Genomic DNA, 21,509 nt, shown 5'->3' with positions numbered 1-21,509 from the left:
CATCCTATTTTAAATAACAATCCTTCCCTCCCCCTGTTCTGCTGTGCTTTATTTTCTTGCAGCTATCAGGGTTTGTGGTTTTTTTAACTTTTTTGATTGTCTCCTCCCCACTAGAATCCGAGTATCATAGTGGGCAGGCAGTTTTGCCTGCCTTGTTTGCTGCAGTATCCTTAGCACCCAGCACTATAAATATTTGTTCAATGGAATTGTTCTCTTTGTTTTTATTTCTTTTTATTTTATTATTTATATTTTTATGAAGTAATTCTCTTTAAAACTGATGACTTGGTAAGTGAACAGATATCAAGTAAAAGCCATAGTTTTTTAAGCTTTTTATTTTAAGATAATTACAGATTCATATACAGTTATAAGAAATAATACAGAAAGATCCATGTCCCTTTTGCCTGTTTACTCCATTGATAACAGCTTGAAAACTATAGTACAATAGCACAACCAGAATATTAGCCCAGTATACCCATCTCGTTCACATTTCCTCAGTTGTTTTACTCACAGTCGTTTCTGTGGGTATATGCACGTGTGTGTTTGCGTGCATGCTAAGTTGCTTCAGTCGTATCCAACTCTGTGCAGGCCTATGGACTGTAGCCCTCCAGGCTCCTGTGTCCTTGGGGTTCTCCAGGCAGTGCCCTTCTCCAGGGGACCCTCCCGACCCAGTGATCGAACCCATGTCTCTCATGTCTCCTGCACTGGCAGGCGGGTTCTTTACCACTAGCAGCACCTGGGAAGCCTCATTTGTGTGTGTTTAGTTCCATGCAATTTTATCTCATGTAGAGCTCTGTGTCAAGATAGAAGACTTCATCACCACAAGAATCCTTTGTATTGCCCATTATATATCACACCCTCCTAGCCTTCCTCTGGCATCCCTAACCCCAGCAGTGACTAATATGTCTCCAGCTTTATAACACTGTCATTTCAAGAATTTTCTATAAATGGAATCACACAATATATAACCTTTTGGGAGTATGTTTCTTCACTGAGCATAACTCATTGAAGAGATTCATTGAAATTGTTATGTATATTATAGTTCCGAATCTCACTGCTGAGTAGAATTAACATTTTTAACCATCCACCCGTTAAAGGACGGATGTGTTGTTATCAGTTTGGGGCTGTTGTGAATGACATTTCCATGAATATTTGTATACAGATTTTTGTACACACATTGCCTTTGTTGTTCCTTTGTCCTTTCCGTTACTAAATCGTGTTTGACTCTTTCCAACCCTATGGACTGTAGCCTGCTAGCTCCCCTGTCCATGCAATTTCCCAGGCAAGAATACTAGAGTGGGTTTCCATTTCCTTCTCCAGGGTATCTTCCCGACCTAGGGACTGAACCTGTGTCTCCTGCATTGGAAGGCAGATTCGTTACTGCTGAGACACCAGGGAAGCCCTAAATTTCCTTTACTCTGGGTTAAATGCCCAAGAGTACAAATGTTGGGTAATTTCATAACTGCAAGTTTTAGTTTAGAAATTGCCCTACCATACTGTTTTCCAAGAGGCTATATCATTTTACATTCCTAAGCAATGTATGTATAATGTTTCTAGGGACGCAGGGGGTAAATTACTTAAACCAGATTTTGTATACTACATTTCTTTGCTCCATTTTTACTGTATTTGAATTTAAGATCCTGAAGATCAAACGTATATTAAAAGAGAAAGTGTTATATAAAATTTAATTTTTAAAGAATATGTGTTAAGACAAGTAGCAAGTAGAGGAGCAAATTCCTTCTAGTCTGGCTTATCAGCCATGAATGTCCAGTGAGCTAGTCACTTTCCCTTTCATTTCTGAATCATGGGATTAAGGATTCTGGCAGTACCTGACTCACAGATTTACTGTGAAACCCAAGTGAAAAAATGAACTCAAAAAGACTCCATTTTATAGGCCGAAGTGACAGCATTTTGTAAAATACTGAGAACTGGATATTGTTGAGCCACGTGATTGTCTGAAATTAGCTCAGATCCATAACCAGCCCTGTACACAGAGTAGTACATTGGTTTAGTAACATTGCCATCTAGTGCTGAGGAGCAAATAATGCTGTCAAGCCTTAATATTAATAGTATTAAATTTTATTTCATTTTATTTCAGTTTCATTATTCACTTACTAAAATTTCCTTGGGACAGTTTCCCTAGTTTGTTTTGTTTTTGTGTTTTTTGTTCCTGTGGTTAAGAATAATCACACCTTCTAGTGTGCCCAGGGCACTAATGAGTAGGAAATCTGACATGGACACAGTAAATTCAAACAGAAATATGAAATTCTGTAAACAGCAAGAGCTGTGGGGTAAGAGAAGAACAATGGAAAACCTGATATAGTTTCTTAAAAAAAATTTTTTTTCAGTCCCATACATACTGTCACTCACTGAATTCCATTTCACAAGGGAATGGTCAGATTAAAATTTGATTTAAGTGAGGCATTACTGAACTCAGAATCCAGACTGTAAGTATATTCAGACATGAGTAAAGAATAAAATTTCACCTTTTCTGTGGATGATGGAAGATGAATCCATGAATAAAGCCCAACAACTAAAGGAATGCAGCCAGTTTTTCTTGTCAGAGGCAGAGAAGAATGGAATGGGTCCTGTCCAAACCAGCTCAGAGACAATAAAGCTTTGGGGAGTTTGTGTAAAGACACATGCTCTGCCCCCTCAGCCCCTAGTGACTAATTCAGCCAGTTACATGTTTCCAAAAGTTGGTACAGTCTGACCAGTCACCCGCTCTTAGTTACTCAGGTCTTACTTGCACCTCTCTTTTCCGAAGGATCATATCACCATTCAGTTGATTAGATAACCTGTCATTTGCACGGTGGACATAATGGTGCAGTGGCATAATGGTTAAGAATATGGATTGTCTTGTTAGAACTAGGTTGGCATCTGGTTCTGTTGTACTTGGGCATCATCCATAAATGGCAGTAATAATAGTACTGCCCTCACCGATTAATAGAGGAATGCATGCAAAGTGTAGTACAGGGCCTCCTGTACAGTGAGCGTTCTGTCTTTGATCATTCTTACTGCCTTGTAACCTCATTTCTTCTGCCTTACGTGAGGTACCTCTGAAACCTAATGCTTTACCACACAGCCTATTCCATAAAGTCTAATAATCTGTCTCTGGCCTGGCAGATGTTGCAGGGAGGCAGCGTGGAGAAATTGGAAACTGGCTGCTGCTTTTGCACACTACCAGATGACTTCGTTTTTTAATATGAAGTAGATTTTAAATGAGCAGACGTACCTGTTCTTAAGTTCAAGTATAGAAACATTTCACATGTAAATGTGGATAATTTTAGTTTTTTAAGAGTTTGTTTTTGCTCCACTAGATAGATAAAAATTGCTACCTGGATCATTTTCGAAGCCTAAGGTATATTTCATGGTGAGGTTTCTCCATGTCTGGTTTTTGATTGTTCCTTTTCTTATAACATAGTATTCTTCACTGGAAAAGACTTTTAAATTTCTACAAGATCATTCCAATATGATCTGTGTTTTCTAAAGTAGGTATATCTAAATGTTGGTGTGTGTGTGTACCCATACATATGTATATGTAGAAGAATATGGTGGTTAAGAGCTACGTAATTGGGATTTCCCTGAGGGTCTAGCGGTTGGGAAGGACTCTGCACTTCCACCGCAGAGAGTACTGGTTCAATCCGTGATTGGGAAACTAAGACCCTGCAAGCCGTACAGTGCAGCCAGAAAATAAAATAGATGAAAGGAGTCCTTTGGGCCCAGGTCAGAGCAGGGCCTGGCACCCTCTGCATACCCAGCAAATAAAGGTTAAATGAATTCAGCAATACTGCTTGAAGGGAGGGTGCAAGAAAGCTCACAAGTGGGAACTATGAACATAGCTCCTCTGAATCATTGGAGTGGTATCAGTAAACAAGATCACTAAAATATAAGTAAGTTTAACGCTTTCAGGCTTAAATGCTTTCCTTTTCCTTCAGCATCTGTGATTTGGGAATTGGAAGGTTGCTATTTAAAAACTGGTTAAATTGGGAGGGGCAGTATAGGGGTAGAGAATTAAATGGTACAAACTTATTATGTATAAAATAAATAGGATACAACAATAAATTGTACAGCACAGGGAATATAGCCAATATTTTATAGTAACTTTAAATGAAGTACAGTCTATAAAAATATTGAATCACTATGTTGTATACCTGAAACTAATATAATGTTATATCACCTATATTTTAATTTTTTTTAATAGTTAAATTTATTTTCTGGTATTTGAGGCCTAGTCCTTAAGGTACAATGCCTGCCTTTTAATAAAACAAATATGAACATAAAGGTAGGATTGCTTGATCATCATTTGGTCCTCATATCCTCTTGAATGTGATTTCCCTACCATATGTGACTGGCATGGGGCAAATTAACTTTGAGCAAAGTAATTGCCCCTTTACCTTACATCTGTTTGCGAAGCAAAAAAGGTGAATTCTAAACGATCACCTGAGTCCCTAAAATTTGATTTTTATTACAAATGTAGATATCTCTTCACCACCTTGGGGATACCAGGTGCATTCTTGGCCTTAATCCTGAGGACATCTTCAGCTTGTTCCATTTCCTATTTTCAGACTCCACCTATCCTTGCTTCTGCAAACTGATTTGGTTGATGGAAAAGAAATTTAGTTATGCTGGTTTGCAAGAGTTTTCTCTCATTGGGTGGTTTGATTTGTTTCTCAGTCTGCTCCATCTGGACACAAACATCTGACGGTGGAAGAATTATTTGGAACCTCTTTGTCAAAGGAACAGCCAACAGTTGTGGGTCTGGATTCAGAAGAAGTGGAGAAGCTGCCAGGAGATGCCTCCCAGAAAGAGCCCAACTCATTCCTACCATTTTCCTTTGAGCCTGGAGGGGCCCCCCAGTCGGAAAACCTGGGTGTCCATCCTGCTGCCCACCCCTCAGTCCAGCCCGAAGTCACCCCCCCGGTGCTAATCACTCCTGCTTCCATCACTCAGTCCAGTGAAAAGCAGGCCCCCAGCTATGCCATCCCATTGCACTCTGTGCTGAGTCCTAGTCTACCAGCAGAAGCTTCCACTGGACAGGCTCCCCCCAGCCTACCCCGAAAAACCACCATGATGCAAACAGTGAAGACCACACCTAGGCAGAGGTCTCCACTCCTGAGTCAGCCTGTCCCCGAGCTGAGCCACGCCAGCCTGACTGCCAGCCAGAGCCCATTCAGGGCCCCGCTGAGCGTGACAAACACAACCAGTCCATCTCTCCCAAGTGTTGATCTTCTCCAGAAACTCAGGTTGACCCCGCAGCATGACCAAATACAGACACAGTCACTTGGGAAAGGTGCAGCAGCACCCAGCTTTTCTCCAGCAGCTGGCCAGCTGGCCACCCCTGAGAGCTTCATAGAGCCTTCCCCTAAAGCGACAGCAGCGAGAGCCTCAACCTCCCTGAGCAACATGGTGCTTGCTCCCCTTCAGGTACTGGCAGGGCAGGAGATTGGGTGGCTGTAACCTAGTGGGATGAAACTGGATTTTGATTGAGAGGAGACAGAGTTGTTTAAAGAGACAACCGTTGAGTGTGTAAGGGGCTAGAAGAAAGGAGAGGTGAGAAGCCCTGCAGTGATCAACCAAACCATCAGTAACTGGTGGTATAACTCAGTTCCACTTCCCAAAATAATTTCAGCTGATAAAAGCTGAGAAATTGTATTTTCCTTCCTGGGTGTGCATTTTAGCATGTTTTTTTGTTTGTTTATTTTTGCCTGACACGTCTAGGAGTCCTTATTTGACTCAAGACCATGGATCCAGATTATCCCAAACTTTGCTCCATCCCCTGCTCCCTCAGTACTCTGAGTGCCCGCCTTGTGCCGGGTGCATTAGGGGTGCCGTAAGAGCACCCCACATCTGGAGGTCTGAGGTCAAAGAAAGCTTCCTCGGGAAACTGCCCGTCAGCTGAGATCTGAAGACTCAGTAGAAATTAGCCCCACCTAGAGGTAGGAAGGATGTGTGAAGGCAAGGAAAATAGCAGGTGCAGAAGCCTAGACACGAGAGGGCATTTGTTGAACTTGAGCTGTGGTGTCTGGATCTGTGTGTAAAGAAACATGGGGGAGCAGGTATTGGTGATGAGTAAAACTTTGTAAATAGTGTCAAGGAGTTAGAGGTTTGTTCTGAGGGTCCTGGAGAGTCTTTTAAGTGCATGAGCCAAGGGTGGCATGCTGGGCAAGGAGATGACGGAAGGACGACGACCCATCAGAACGGAGGTCGGGGCAGTCACCTAGGCTTGAGCGGGTGGGGGCCTGTACTGGGCGTGTGGACATGTGGCTTTATTAAGAAGGAGGATGAGTGGGCCTTGGTGGGGTTTGGTTATAGGGGTGAAGAAGGTTTGTCCCTCAGTAACTTAGAAGGTTGGTGAGTTTACAAATGAGGAAATCAGGTCACAGTTGAAGTGACTTGTACAAGATCACAGAACTGAAAGGGGGTAGAGCCTTTCAGAGTTTTAGTCTCATGCCCTTTAATTATTACAATCCCAAGCTCTTGAACATTTTACCAAATAATATTATACTGGCTCTTCTGTATAATAATATTTCTTAGTTAATGGAGTGTTTTTTCATTCCGTTAAAATTCTGTACAGAAAAAGAAACCTAGTGTCCTGGTTACATGATTAAATTGTCATATTTGCTGTTTCTGTCTGCAGTATAGGAGCAGCGAGAATGTTCTGTTTGATAAAACATCCCTGAAATGTGTCTGCTGCCACTATTCCTGTTGTTCTAGAAGTACAACCAGCAGTCGTGAATACCACCCCTCTAGATTTGGCCTCTGGGACAGCACCCTGCTCTCCAGCATGCCTCCTGGCAGAGGAAGCTTACAAACATGTTCTTTCTCATTTATGTGCCATATCGAATTTCAGGACCTGGGACTGCACTGAGTCCTAATGTATTTGCTCTGCTACAGGAAATTCTGTGTCTCCCAGGGAATAGGTGTAGCATTTACTGGAAGTGTGTGGCTCTGTGTGAGACTGTTTAGTGCCACCTGTCAGAGTGTGAACCGCCCTATCAGGAGGCTTCATGCTGTCAGGATCTTGCGTCTCTACAGTCTCAACAGCAAAATATGCTTGGTCTGTCCCCGCTCTTATAAGAGGCCCAGGTTTCAGCTTTTTCTGTAGAGACGTTTTCAAGGCTTTGCACACCCCTTTTCTCTGGTGGAACTGAAGGGGGTTGGGGGCTGTCCTGAAGCTCCTATCCTGCATTGTGACAAATTCTGGTCAGCCACTTCCCTCAGGAATCTAGGAACCAAGTCATGCTTGAACTCCTCCTTACAGCTGCTAACCTAGATTTTTTCCCCAGTAACTAAAAAATCTTTAATGAAAAGTTGCTACATCTGTTCATCTTTTCTGTTTAAACATTGCAGTCTATGCAGCAAAACCAGGATCCTGAAGTTTTTGCCCAGCCTAAGGTGTTATCCAGTGCCATCCCGGTAAGGATCCCCTTTTTCTAAAGAGCATAGTATGTCTTAAGTTCTTCTGCTGAGTGTGAAGTGAAACGTTTCAGCTTTCAAACCCTGGCCCCTCTTAAATGTCCCCTCCCGCTCCCGCAGGCAGAGCTCATTGCTGTGGCCTCTGCAGTCCTCAAGTCATCCGTCCTCAGTGATGTCTTCCCTGAGTGTGTGTATGGGAGGGCAAGGTCGGCCACGGCAGGGGCACTGACTCACTCCCTCTGTGTTGTGAACGGGTGGCTGCTGAGAGCAAGTCAGCCCTGTCCCTACGGATAGGAGACAGTCTTTGCCCTGGGAGAACTGTGGTGTCCCAGTAAACGAGGAAGTGTCACCACCCTGCTCGACGGCTTCCCATTGCCCTGTTGACAGAACCTCCCAGGCCTGCGTGCTCCGCGCCTTGCTGCTTCTCCCCTGCCTCATTTTTTAGAACTTGTCCTCATCCTCCGTTCCCTACCAGCTTTGACAGGCACACTCATCTTTTTCAGTTCCTAAACTTTTAGGTTCCATTTGCCTTTGAGCCTTAACACCTCTCCTGAAACCTAAGATTTTAAACGAAAGCCACCTTCTGACTGCTCTTAGCAGGTCTTCTTTGTAGCTTGTCCTGCTGTGTGGTGATCGGCTTACCACTTCTTGGTGATCTCTCAGCCCGGTGTTGCACCAAAAATAACCACAGATGGCTCAGAACCCAGAAACTGCACTCTCAAAACTACAGACAGCTTTGGTTCTTTGTAAATGAGGAGGGTGACAGATAGGAGGGGAAAATACATATAGTTTTCTTGTTGAGTGTATCAAAATATGAGAATTAGTAAAAAAAAAAAAAAAAAAATGGGCTTCCCTCATAGCTCAGTTGGTAAAGAATCCGCCTACAGTGCGGGAGACCTGGGTTCGATCCCTGGGTTAGAAAGATCCCCTGGAGAGCGAAAGGCTACCCACTCCAGTATTCTGGCCTGGAGAATTCCATGGACTATACAAGTCCGTGGGGTCAAAAAGAGTCGGACATGACTGAGCAACTTTCACTTTCAAAAAAAAAATATTATTACTCTTTTGTGTATTCTGCTGGTTAGCCATTGTTAGCCCAGAAGTATATCTAAATGAAAGAAGGAGGTAAATGTTAGTTTTATGTTTTTAAAATTGTGTCTTTGATGACTATGGTGGCATAATAAATACATTGAACACGACTAAAGAAACTAATGCTTCATATAATTTCATATAACTGATGCTTCATATAATTCTTTTTATTGAATTAAAATTTATGTATAATAAAATACAGATTTCTTAAATTGAGTTTTAATACACGTATATCTCTTGGGTAGTGAGAAGTTATGTAACACTTCCATCACCTCAGAAAGTTCCTTCACACCCTCCTCCAAGCATTTCTGTGTCCCTCATGGAAAAACTTTACATATTCAACTTATCTCAGGACTGTTCTTACTGTGCCTACCCTGCTGTTAGTTATCAGATTCCCCTTCTGTAGTGATGGGGCTTGGCTTCTCATAACAGCTCTAGGCCACCCTTATCATGTAAATGGGCTCCTCATCCTTCAGCTAACAAGCTTCCTAACCAGACATTAAATGCTTAGATGCCACTTCTGACCCTTTATCTTGAACTCTGAATAGTCAGCATTGGGCTCTGCGTCCCAGTCTCCTGCTGCCTGTGCTTGTTATCAGCGCCCCTCCTCTGGGCCTGGCTGCTGGCTCCCACACTCTTCGTTGCAAAATGGCCATTGTTCCCCTGCAGGTGACAGGCCCCCCTCTGGCTCCAGCAACAACCTCGGCAGCGCCCTCAGTCCTGCTGTCCCCCAGTGTTTTCCAGCAGACAGTTACAAGGTCCTCAGACCTTGAGAGGAAAGCCAGCTCCCCTTCTCCTCTCACCGTTGGGATGACAGAAAATCAGAGAAAGCCTTCCATTATCCTCAGCAAGTCTCAGCTCCAGGATACATTAATACATCTAATCAAGGTATGTAAAATATTAGTTTAGTCTTTGGATTTTCATTCTGTAAAAAAATAATTGTATGATTCTTTAAAAAGTCAATTCATAAAATCCAAGGCCAGCTAAGACCAGTGTTTCTCTCTCCCTGTGGGAAAATTCTCGAAGTGGAAAGATAGATCTTTGTGAATTCCAGAATATCCCTCATGATTGTCTCTGGGTGGTGGGATTCTTGGCATAATTAGTTATACAGAGCATGTATATAACTTCTTCCTAAGCTGTTATCATGACAGTAAGCTCTAAGGAGGTAACTGTGACCTGACCATCTGTTCCAGAATGATCCCAGCTTCCTCAGCACACTTCATGAAGTCTACTTACAGGTTCTGACCAAGAACAGAGACAGCCACAACCTATGACTAGAGCAGAGTAATCCTGAAGGCAGGATGTCGACCTCAGAAACAAGCAGGCCTCATCATGGAAACTTCTAAACGGAACATTGAGCTTTGAGAATTCTAAAATTGAGCCTATGAGAAGGAGACTCATTGCTTAAGAATGTTTTCCAAGTGACGTTCTCAGTGATAATGGAGGTTTCACTGTGAAGCATCACCAGCAGACCTTTGTTTTGGGGGGAAAAAAAAAAAGACCATTGTGTTCAGTTGTGTGGGTGTTTTCATCAGCTCTAAACAAGTTTGTGAAATAAGGAATCTGATTTTCAGCTCACTTTCCTATTCAAGGTCTTAGGGAAAAGAGGTCACCAGCCCTGCGGCAGTCAGCCCAGCCCATACCCCTAATTCCCCTCCCGCACTCCCATCTAAAAACTTGAGCCTTGGGCTGGAAGTCAAGTTCTGAACAGAGCAGAAGTCAGCTCTGTGCAAAGTAGCTTCGCGTTTTAAGGGTCAGAGGTTAAGCTGGCAGATGAGGACTGGTTTGTTCAAGTGAAGTGTATTTTATACGAATGCCCCTTTTGGGCCTTAAAAGCTCTGAAGTTTATTAATCTGTTCTGTTTTTAAGTGTGCCCGGTGATGCCACGCAGAGGGCTTCCACTGTGAGGATGTGTTTGAATAGGGCCCTGCCGGCCCTGTGCTGAGGTGGGAGCAGGCGTGGCACACCTTTGAAGTAAAGGCTGGGACTGGTAAGACCCAAATTCTATCAGAAATCTTCACTTTCAGTTAAACTCTCCAGTGGTTTTGAAAATGTTAAGCTTGTGTGTGAATCATAGCCTTATTTTCCTTTTCTGTCTAAACACAGTGAGAAGTCATTGTTAATTGTTTCCCTTAACACTTTGACAAAAGGACCAGTGGACCAATCTGACAAAGCCATTCTGGTTCCATTCCTCAAGTCTACTGAGAATAGTTTTAAAGCTATGCAGAAAAGGGAACTGTTATTCACACTGCCCTTACTTTATTATAGAATATGGAATTAAAAACCAAGTGTGATATTCGGAACTTTACCAATGTATTCTTAGGCTGTGAGTACTTCTGCAGCCCAAAGTCTGAAAATATGTAAAGATGCTTTGTTATGCTGCTATTGATCTGCCATGATTTATATTTATTCTTTTATGGCATGTAATGGTGATTAGTAATATTTTAATGTAGATTTGATTTATTTCAGCAATAGTAATTTTAAGATATTCTTTGAATGAAAGTGTCTTCGTTTCTATGATACAGGTCATTTTGTAGTATTTAACCAATTAAAATGCACTGCTTACTTTTCTGAGCACTATTTAATGATGGGGTAAAAACCCAATTGGCTCAACCAGCTAGCTTAAGGATTAGCTGTGAATAATGCTGACAGATATGATGGTTCCTTGGGAACAATCATTTAAGCTTTAATGGTAACTCAATCATAAATCCATAGGTTTTTTTTCTTTTAGCTGAGATTTTAGAAAATTAATTGTGAATTACATACTTGTTTTAGTTTGCGCTTGTTTTCTGTTCTTTGGTTTTTTTAACATAAAGAATACCTTGATTGGCTTTTGTTAATCTAAACGTGCTTCCTGGGCAACTTTTCTGCTTCCAAATTTAGTGTCTTCTATTATGTCTAAGTATTATTTGTGAATTGTGCAGAAGTCAAGGAAGCTTCTAAGTTCTCATACTCAATTAGGAATTAGGAATAGTTTGTTTTCAAAGATAGTGTGTAAATTCAGCAACCAAAAATTAATTGCTTGCGCATCACCCAGGAAAGAGAAAGTTACAGTAAGGTGTGAAATGTCGCTAACCCCAGGAAATGTTGTCCAGGGCGCAGCCGTGACTGTTCTCCGAAGACAGTTGCCCTGGCAGGCTAGCACGCATCCCAGGTGTAAGTCTCTGTGGGCTTTGGAAAGCGGAAGAATCGAGGGGTTCTTGTTATGATAGACATTTGAGTTGAAATGATGCTTTGAGTAGGGTCAATATTACATGACAGTTGAGAGACAGTCCTGAAGAGGGTCTGTAATCAAATCTGTTCATTTTCACCCTTTAATTCAAGGAATGAATAGGATAGACAGTAGAGAATCTGGGATGAGGTTTCCTTAGTGTGAAAGTAAACTTTTAAGTGCCCAAGTGGTGGAGACTTGAAAAGGGTAAGCCTGTTTCAACTCCCAAATTTATGTATTCAAAGCATTTTGAAAATTCAGAAGCCAGAGGTTCACTGTCATGAGAACCAGGAAGTTCAGGCCAGAATGAGTCAGTAGAGAAGTCGGGCCAAGCCTGAACAGTGGCAGTGGATGACCCTGGGCTGAAAGTCACAGTTCAGTTGCCTTACCCCTCATTCAGACTTCTGTCCAGAACCTCATGCTAGTTTAGGTTGCATGTTTACATTGCTGCAGTAACTTTACTGGAATCTTAAGTTTTAAACCTTAGTTGAGTCCAAATGGACACCAAAACAGAGACGCTTCTTGCTAGGTTTGCAGAACTCCAGGTGCCCTGCACTTAGGTCACTGTGTCTGTCTGTAGAGCCCCTCACCCGAGTGGGCGGCCCTGCTCTTCTTTTCTTGCAGTTACTGTGGTGTCTTTGAGTGGACTCCCACCTCCCCAACAGCCTCGTTCCTTTAAGGCAGAAGCTCCTCCTCATTGTGCGTCTCCCCCCAGGTTGGTAAGGTGTGACTTGGAATCCCATGTTGTCCAGTGACTGTCAGCTCCAGGAGAAGCATTCATGACATCTGCATGTGAATGTGAATGTCCATGGCTTACTTAGGAAGGCTTTTGGGAGCTGGGTTTTGTTAAGAGCCCAAGTTGACCTGGGTACTTCTCTGCCAGAGGAGGCACAGGCTTAGGTGAGAATAGGACCCGATTTTGCATGTCAAGAATTGTTCTTTTTCCACCTGTGTGTTCTTGTAAAAAATCTTAAACCCCATCAGATCTACTAGGTAAATATTTTTAAACCATGCAGCTTTATTACTCTCCTCCCCAAAGAATGTAGTTTGACATTTTTCTCATTTTGGTAGTAGAGGCCGTAACTGCCATTGTATTACTAATAATGCAACATGAAATTGAAGGTGCCTAACTGCTTAAAAAAACAAAATCAGCCATCATACTGTAACTCTGAGCAAAATGAAACACAGAGGAATGAGAGGCGGCACAGGCACGGGTAGGCTCAGTCCGTGTGAGTGAAAACAAGGAGTCACAGGGACGTGTGTCCTGCATTCTTGCTGCACGTTTGCTGCTGCTGAGCACATGTTTCTTTCGTACCTGTCTTTGGTTTTCTTCAGTTGTATTCAAAGGGTCTGCTGGAACCAGTAGCGCCCTGCGTTTTCAGGTGTCTAAAATGTTAAGATCTGAAAGAAGTAAAGCAACTTACACTGAGCTCTTTAGAAGCTGTGCTTGAGAACATTTCCCTGCGTGGGCCGGGGCCTCCAGGAGCCTGTTTTTTTTTCAGCAAGAGAGACATGTGCAATGTTTCACTTGGCTTTGTGTGTGACATCTTCATTTGAAATGCTCTGATGCAATACCGTTCACTTTGAAAGGGGGAAATGCAGAGCTGTGTTTCCCTTTTATCTGTGTGATTCCTTCAGAAACGTGTTTTTAAAATATATGTTCTCAGTGGGTTTTTATTCTGTATTCCTGCCCTGGCCATGTGGCTCTCATGACCTTCAGTGTACCAGAGGTTCATTGCCCTGAATGTGGCCGTGAGAAGCTCTGGGACTGTGGCAAGATTTTTGTTCCATGAGCGCAATGCAGCAGCAGCAACAGTTTTAATGGTATGAATTTTATACCATCTGTGTATGTTTGCAAATATTAAGTTATTACCTGTTTTCAGATGAGCATTTTTCATCCTAAATTTTATATGTTTGCAAATATATTTTTTTAATAAAAGTTCAAAACCAAGTTTTAGCACCTACTCAATTTTAATTGTGTTTTTATTGAACTTAAAGACATAGGAACTTTTGGATGAGTTGCTACACTGTGCTAGAGCTTCCTACTGCTGAGAGGGAGTGGGGTGAGAGAACAAAACAAATGCATTTATTCCTAGAAGGTGTCCCCAGATAGAGGGAACAGGTCTAATCAGGACAAGAAATAGTCTTTTATAGGGGACTTTTATCTTCTGAGTCACTTCTCAGATTCACTCAATTCATGTGCCTGGTGTGTAGGTTGATAAAGAAGGAAAGGGGGAGAGAAGAAAATAAACTGTGATTGTTATGGGAAATAGGGAAAAGGGTAGAAAAGTGTTAATCATGTAAGTCCCTGATAACTGTTCACATTAAGTATTGGGTTGGCCAAAAAGTTCATTTGTGTTTTTCCATAACACCTTACAGAAAAAACCTGAATAAACGTTTTGGCCAACCCAGTACGTTTCCAAATGAAATTCTCCCTAAAATGTTTGCTTTACCTGCCTGCTTTCATAGAGCAGAGCATATGCTTAAACCTTGCTTTATGACTTTTAAACACACACTCAGGCACCATTAATGCATGCTCATTCAACACATAAACATTGCGACTATTTTCTTGATCTTCACAATAACCCATTTTAGAGAGAAGGGAGTTGAAGCCAAGAGTGACAAGGATGTGCCAAAGGCTGCTGCTTATTAAGCCAGCACTGAGTTAAGGACCTGAAGCCATGCAGACTGGAGGGCTGGTCTAGAATTCCTTTCTTGATTCCATTGCCTCCATGATAAATTATTCTAGATTGCTCTTGCTGGGGCTTTTATGTTTGTCAGAGCTACAGGAAGCAGCCTGTCTCTCCTGGATGAGCAGCTGGAAATCCAGCCATGGGGTTTCCTCTAAGGATGAAGCAGGGTTCTTGGAAAGCAGAAGGGAAGAGCAGCAGGAAACAGTCACTAAATCAAGCAAACCCTGGAGCCCAGCCTGCATTCCCTCTTTCAGACAGTGCATTTGAGGGTCTCTGTTATCTGTAATGGGAAGAAGTCAACAGGTTTCTAAAGGGCTTAAATCCATTCAAGATCCTCAACCTCCTAGAGTTTGCTGCCATACTCAACGCAAATAGAGCTCATGACATAAGCCTCCCACCTGGCTGGAGGATGGGGTTTCCACACATCACTTCAGGCAAATAAATACGGATGGCTGCTAAGAGATATGTTATGCCCAACTGGTAGAATGGCTCAGAAGGAGGTGATAATGAAAGCAACATGACAGTCACATCATGTTTCACAAACATTTCTTTCAGTTAAGTTGGAATAAATTTGAAATACACTCCCGTGAGTAATCATAACCAACATTTGTTGTGTGCTGTGTGATTGTGTGCATTATTTGTTAATCTTCCCCACATCCCTGGGAGGAGGAGGCCATTCAAAGTGCAGCCTCCAGAAAGGGCTCAAAACACACCAGCTTCTGTCATCCTGAGAAGGGGAAGAAAGGGTACAGGCTCTGGTTAGACTGATGTCAGCCCGTGCATCTGAACAGAGCTCCAAAACGTGGAGCCGAGAAGGCAGCCACACTCCATAGGAACTGGTGTCTTTGTACCCAGGTCCCTGCCACTCCAAAAAGATGAGACTGGCACTGCTTGAGCCCTGCCAGAGCTCTAGAGACAAGCCACACGCCATTTTCTGTGGAGTTTCTCACAGTGTTGGTAATGGGGCCCTGGCTTCTGAAGCAAGTACAAAATCTGGATCCCTACACATTTTGTGACCCAAACCCCTTTTATTGTTTCTGTATCTGGCATCTGAGTTGATGCTTTCGTTTTGTGGTGCTGGAGAAGACGAGAGTCCCTTGGACTGCAAGGAGATCAGAGCAGTCAATTCTAAAGGAAATCAACCCTGAATATTAATTGCAAGGACTTGATGCTGAAGCTGAAGCTCCAATACTTTGGCCACCTGATGGGAAGAGCCGACTCATTGGAAAAGACCCTGATGCTGGGAAAGATTGAGGCAGGAAGAGAAGGGGACGACAGAGGATGAGATGGTTGGATGGCATCACCGACTGGATGGACATGAGTTTGAGAGATGGTGATCCGGGAGATGGTGAAAGACAGGAAAGCCTGGCATTCTGCAGTCCATGGGGTCACAAAGACTCAGACATGACTGAGCAACTGAACAACAATATCTGAGGTGTCCCTACCCCCAGAGGTTAGCCCTCCAGCCTCTCAGGCTAACATCCTCTCTTGTCCTGCTGACACCCAGAGGCTTCCTTGACTTCCACTTGACCCCTTACCCTGACAGGCCCCCGATGGGAAAGGGGGCTCCAGGAATGGTGCTGGCAACGCCAGTTACCTTGTGGTTTGCACCACGGGCTGCGTGCACCCCAGCAGGCACCTCACCCTATTTTAAATATTTTGTCATTTCACCTTTACCATTTTTAAAAAGTATTTGTTTGCTTAATTTGTTTCTTTGACTGTGCCAGGTCTTGGTTGTGGCATGTGGGATCCAGCTCCCTGACTGGGGATCAAACCCAGGCCCCTTGCTTTGGGAGCACAGATTCCCAGCCACCAGACCACCAGGGAAGTCCCTCACCTTTATACCATTTTGACCCAGAATTCACAGAGAATGTAACCCAGGCCTACATAATTTTTAAATTAATATCTTAATTGTAATACAAAGGAGAAGTTTTAAAGTGATTTGTAATCAGATGTTCTATATTAAATACGTAAATGCTCGGGCATGACTACGCAAATTCTCAGGATGCCCCCAGAAATCGGAGCCCTGGCCTTCATTCTGACACTTCCCCTCCCCCACAAAAGACAGTGGCTCTCCCATAGCGGGCCTGCCCAAGGCCGACACACCTGGGAGCCTTCTCCGCCACCCCTCCACTGCCCGCTCTGTCTCCCTGGGCTCCTGCCCAAAAGGAGACTGAGGAGCTGTTTGCGCTTCAGCCCAAGATGGTGAGGTTATTAACGCCTCCCAGGGACTTTAGCACCCTTAAACTGATGGACCAGTGCAATGGCTGGTGGCTCAACCTCAGAGGAAGTTAAGAGGGAAGATGGGAGAGACACACACATACACACACACAGACCCTATTTATTGGTCCCCATCTGCCCCTCGGGGCTGCAGGTAAGAGCTATTCTGTCTCAAACGCAGTGCTGGACACCACATGCACACACGGCTGTCCTGTCCCCTTAGACTGTGGCTCCGTAGGAAACTGCGAACTGGGGAGCCTCTCTGTACCCACAGTGTGGCACAGAGCAGGGATGCCGGGCGCTGTGGGACAGAGTGACTTTCACCCTCCTGACCACCTGGGGGACGCAGATGAGGGAACTGGCCATTGAGTGATCGGCCAAACACCATCCATCCAAGTTCACCCAGCTAGAGGGCAGCAGAGGCAAGAATTGAAGTAGACTTAGGCCCACCACCTCTCTCTGGGTTTGTGGACCATGGAGAGAGGCTTCGGGTCCCCGGAGAATTTTGGAGCACATTTGGAAGTGACAGCAGCCTTGCTCCCAGTCCCCTTCTGTTATTCCTCACTCACTGGTTTAGTTCTCAGAGGGCTTTCTCAGCCCTAAGCCAGAGAGGGTGAGAAAGTGGGAGAGTGGATTAGAGGCATCCTGCCAAGACACCGGCCAAGCAGGAAAGTCAAGGCCCAGATCTGCAATGATTTTGTTGTCTCAATCCCCATCACCCATGCCAGCTTGACAGGTACAGTTTGGGGCAAATTGGCTGTCGGTGGTCACCTCCCACTTAGAGCCTTCCCTGATCTGCAGCCTCAGGAGGCAATTCTTTGTGTAGATCACAGGGACAGAGCTGCATGGCCCCCACTGACCTATGACCTGTGAGCTGAGAACTGATACAGGATTGTCTTCTCCAAATATCTAGCACAATACCTGCACACAGGCCTTGGCAAATGCAACAAACAAATAAATTCATGAGTGAATCAAAATGTCATTTGAGGCCTCATCAAAGAAGGGAATGGCAACCCACTCCAGTATTCTTGCCTGGAGAATCCCATGGTCAGAGGATCCTGGTAGGCTACAGTCCACGGGGTTGCAAAGAGTGGGACACTACTGAGCGACTTCACTTTCACTTTCTTTCAAAGTCACCAGAAGGAAGGCTGACTAGATGTCGTTGCTAATTCTGAGGGTGGGGTGGGGAGAAAAAAACCATTATGTTGTAATCTGAGTGGTGGAGCCTGGGCACCTCCCCTGGGTGAGGAGCAGCCAACTCGGGCATGGGACTTCCTATAACTGCTGACTGCTCTTCCCAGCCAAGCACTCCTACGGCTTAATGTTTCCTAGGAGGAGCTGTGTGGCTCTGAACAGGGAAATGATCCCTCTCCATGCCTTTCTCCAGAGTCCTCACCTAAAAAACTACCACTTCAGCTATTCAATAACTGCCCAGGAGGAAATCCACTTAATCTCACCACAACAAAACAAAAACGGTCATCTGTAATATCCACTGGTACAAAAGCCACCCCTGCTGCCCAGCTTGCTCAGGCAAACAGGAGCAATGAGAACAAGGCACAAGGTGACATCTCTCCCCACTCCATGCTTCAGGCCAGGCCAGCTGCCCCAGAAGTGCCCCGATTGTCAATAGCACTATCGGAGCCCAGCCTGGCACGGTGCCCCCAGACAGGAGCTGATGGGGGTTGACACCTTGCTCCCAACGCAGGGGAGGTGCCCAGGCTCCGCTACTCAGATTACAAGCTGCAGTGACTAGGCACTTTTCTTTTGTGTGCAAGAAAAGCGGGCCTGGCTTGGCCGGGCTCCAGCCTGGTGCTCACCTGTTAGGAATGGCAGGTGCCTTCAGCCCTGGCCTTTGGTGGTGACTCAGAGGGTCAGCCACCCAATCTTGTCCTGAGATTGGCCAAGGACACACAGTTAAAACCAGAAAAAAAAAAGCCCTCTCTCCTGGAAGCTAGTGCTGCTGCTAAGTCGCTTCAGTTGTGTCTGACTCTGTGCGACCCCGTGGACTGCAGCCTACCAGGCTCCTCCGTCCATGGGATTTTCCAGGCTAGGTGTTCTGAAAGCACACATATTGTTTGTTACAGTGCAAATGCCAAAGCAGTGTCCAACCAAGGGGGGCCAGTGGATAACCTTCCTCTGCCCAGTGATAATCCTGGGGGTGAAAAGCACGTGGACTCTGGAAAAGAATTTAAGATGCACAGTGATGTAAACCAGAGGGGTCATGACCTTGTTTGAAATATTTATATTCATGGAGAAAAAGAAAAAAGACTGGAAGGAAATAACCAAAATGTCGTCCTTGGTAACCTTGGATGGTGGGATTACGGGGGATGAAGTTTTCCTCTTTGTGTATCAGAGTTCAAGCAGAGAAGCAGAAACTGTCTATATTAAGAGATTTGGTACAAGGAATTGAATTGCTCTATGCCAGGGAGGGTGGGGGTGGCTGATCAGGTAAGTCACATATTGCAGGGCAACCTGTCAGGAAGTGCTGGCTAGACCCTTGGGCTCAGGTGGAACTGCCATTGAAGGAGTTTTTCTTCTTCAGCCTTTCAACCAACTGAATCAGATAACCCAAGTTATCTAGAAGAATCTCTTTTACTTAAAATCAACTGACTATGGAATTTAATCACATCTATAAGATATCTTCAGAGCAGCATTTAGGTTAGTGTTTAATTGAATAATTGGGGACTACAGCATAGCTGAATGACATAAAACAGACCGTCGCAATATTTTGGTTATATTCTCCAATTTTCTGCAAGGGACATGTGTCGTTACTTGTATAATTTTTTTAAAAAAAGCAGTAAATGACAAAACCACCATTCGATACCACTTTGCACCTACAAGGCTGATTAAAATAAAAAAGACAAGATAATAACAAGGATTGACAAGAATGTGCAGAAATCAGAACTGGCAGCCATTGCTGGTGAAATTATATAATGGTGCAATCACTTTGGAAAACAGTGTGTTCTGCAGTGTATACCCAAGGATATATATATACCTGGTTCCCTTTCCCCACCACTACCTTCCTATCACGGAGAAGGCAACGGCACCCCACTCCAGTACTCTTGCCTGGAACATCCCATGGACAGAGGAGCCTGGTAGGCTGCAGTCCATGGGGTCGCTGAGGGTCGGGCACGACTGAGCGACTTCACTTTCACTTTTCACTTTCATGCACTGGAAAAGGAAATGGCAACACACTCCAGTGTTCTTGCCTGGAGACTCCCAGGGACCGGGGGAGCCTGGTGAGCTGCCGTCTATGGGGTCTCACAGAGTCGGACACGACTGAAGTGACTTAGCAGCAGCAGCAGCCTTCCTATCATGGGGCGCCCGCCCAGTGCCCACGTCCCAGAGTTTGCATGTGTCCTGGAGAAAACCATCTACAAAAGTCATCTCAGACTTCTCTTGGAGGGTACAGTCTCCAGTCACTCCTACTGCCTACATACCACTACCAGAGAGAGCTTACAGTCCTGTTAAAATGAAGGCAGGTTCCCACCCTTGAATGTGCTTCCCCTAGGCACAGAAAGGGAAAACAAGAATACACCTTTGTTGTAAGAATGAGCCCATTTTACAGATGTGAGGGATCCATCCAAGGCTATGGGGGCCTTGGATTCCCTCCCTCCACCCTCTCCCCCAGGCACAGTCTAAGGCGGATGTACTAAGAGGCAGAAGTACCAGAGTCACAGAACCAGACTTGCTGGGAGCTCTTTGCCAAATATGTATCAAGGGCTTTAGAATGGTTTCCACCCTCTGACTTAGAAGTTTCCTTGTTGAGAACTCCCAGTTCAGAGCTAAGCTGCCAGGACAAGGATTTAGGTACCACATGTTAACTGCAGGGTAATATATCCTGGTGAAAACCTGGAAGCACTCCAAATACCCATCACTAAGGGATGGTTCACAGCTAATCAATATGATGTCTTTGAAGCATTTGAGAATGCTAATGGGAGAATGTAAAAGAAAATGGTAAGTTTTATATGATCTTGACAATATTAAAAAAAAAATAGTAAACACCTATTGAAGGGATGCCCAATTCTACTCTCCAGCCCCTCTCCCTAACCCTTGACCCTCTTCTACGTAACAACTGTAATAAATCAATATTTGTCAAATGAGTGACCAGTGGTTAGGACTCCGAGCGTCCACTGCAGAGGACACGGGTTCGATTCCTGGTTGAGGAACTAAGATCCTACATGCATCATGATGTGGCAAAAAAAAAAATCTCAAATGAACAAATGACTTAACAATTGTCCTCTTTGAGTGGAATTATGTGCAATTTTAGTTTACTTTTAAATTTTCTATACCTTCCAGGTTTTTACAATGAGCATGCTTTCCTTTGTAGGGGGGAAACGTGTTTTAAAAAACAAGAAAAATAACAAAAGTCAAATCAGAAAAGTCAGAGGTTCTGTGAGTTAACTGTGTGAGAGCTCACATTCCTGGGGGCATCATTATCAAAAGAAGCATTTCACCAAAAATGCCTCTGGAAGGAAATCTGGGGCTAAGAGGAGAGATGTGGACTTCCCTGGTGGTCCATTGGCTAAGACTCTTGAGTTCCCAGTGCAGGGGGCCCAGGTTCGATCCCTGGTAGGGAGCTAGATCCACATGCTACAGCTAAGACCCAGAGCAGCCAAATAAATAAATAAAATATATATATATATAAAAGAGGAGAGATGGATTTATTAAAGCTTGGTTCTTCATCAACCTACACTCCTGTTAGAGAGTGTCCGAGAATGGGTCCTCTGCAGGGCGTTAGGGAACACCAGGCTGGATTCACAAACACACACTCACACAGTAATCACCTCAGGCCCCCACGGGCCTTCAGTCCTGGATGTGAATCAAAGTGTCCTGAAGACCCGGACTGGCTTGTTGGCTCCACTGCAAGCTCAGTGCTGGCT

At 44.2% G+C, this 21,509-nt stretch overlaps 1 protein-coding gene across 1 annotated transcript in view; it reads left to right on the top strand.

Moving 5' to 3' along the window:
- DCP1A (decapping mRNA 1A) overlaps positions 1-13,677 on the top strand; it is a 41,930-nt gene extending 28,253 nt beyond the window's left edge. Inside the window, exons 7-10 of the mRNA XM_040247196.1 lie at positions 4,675-5,424; positions 7,351-7,416; positions 9,172-9,390; positions 9,696-13,677. Coding sequence (XP_040103130.1) covers positions 4,675-5,424; positions 7,351-7,416; positions 9,172-9,390; positions 9,696-9,776 — 1,116 coding nt within the window. The 3' untranslated portion in view covers positions 9,777-13,677. The remainder of the gene's footprint in view (positions 1-4,674; positions 5,425-7,350; positions 7,417-9,171; positions 9,391-9,695) is intronic.
- Positions 13,678-21,509: the final 7,832 nt, after the last annotated feature.

This window comes from Oryx dammah, unplaced genomic scaffold, assembly GCF_014754425.2.
Source record: "Oryx dammah isolate SB20612 unplaced genomic scaffold, SCBI_Odam_1.1 HiC_scaffold_9, whole genome shotgun sequence".
NCBI classification, from domain to species: domain Eukaryota; kingdom Metazoa; phylum Chordata; class Mammalia; order Artiodactyla; family Bovidae; genus Oryx; species Oryx dammah.
This window is presented reverse-complemented; position numbering and strand designations above follow the sequence as displayed.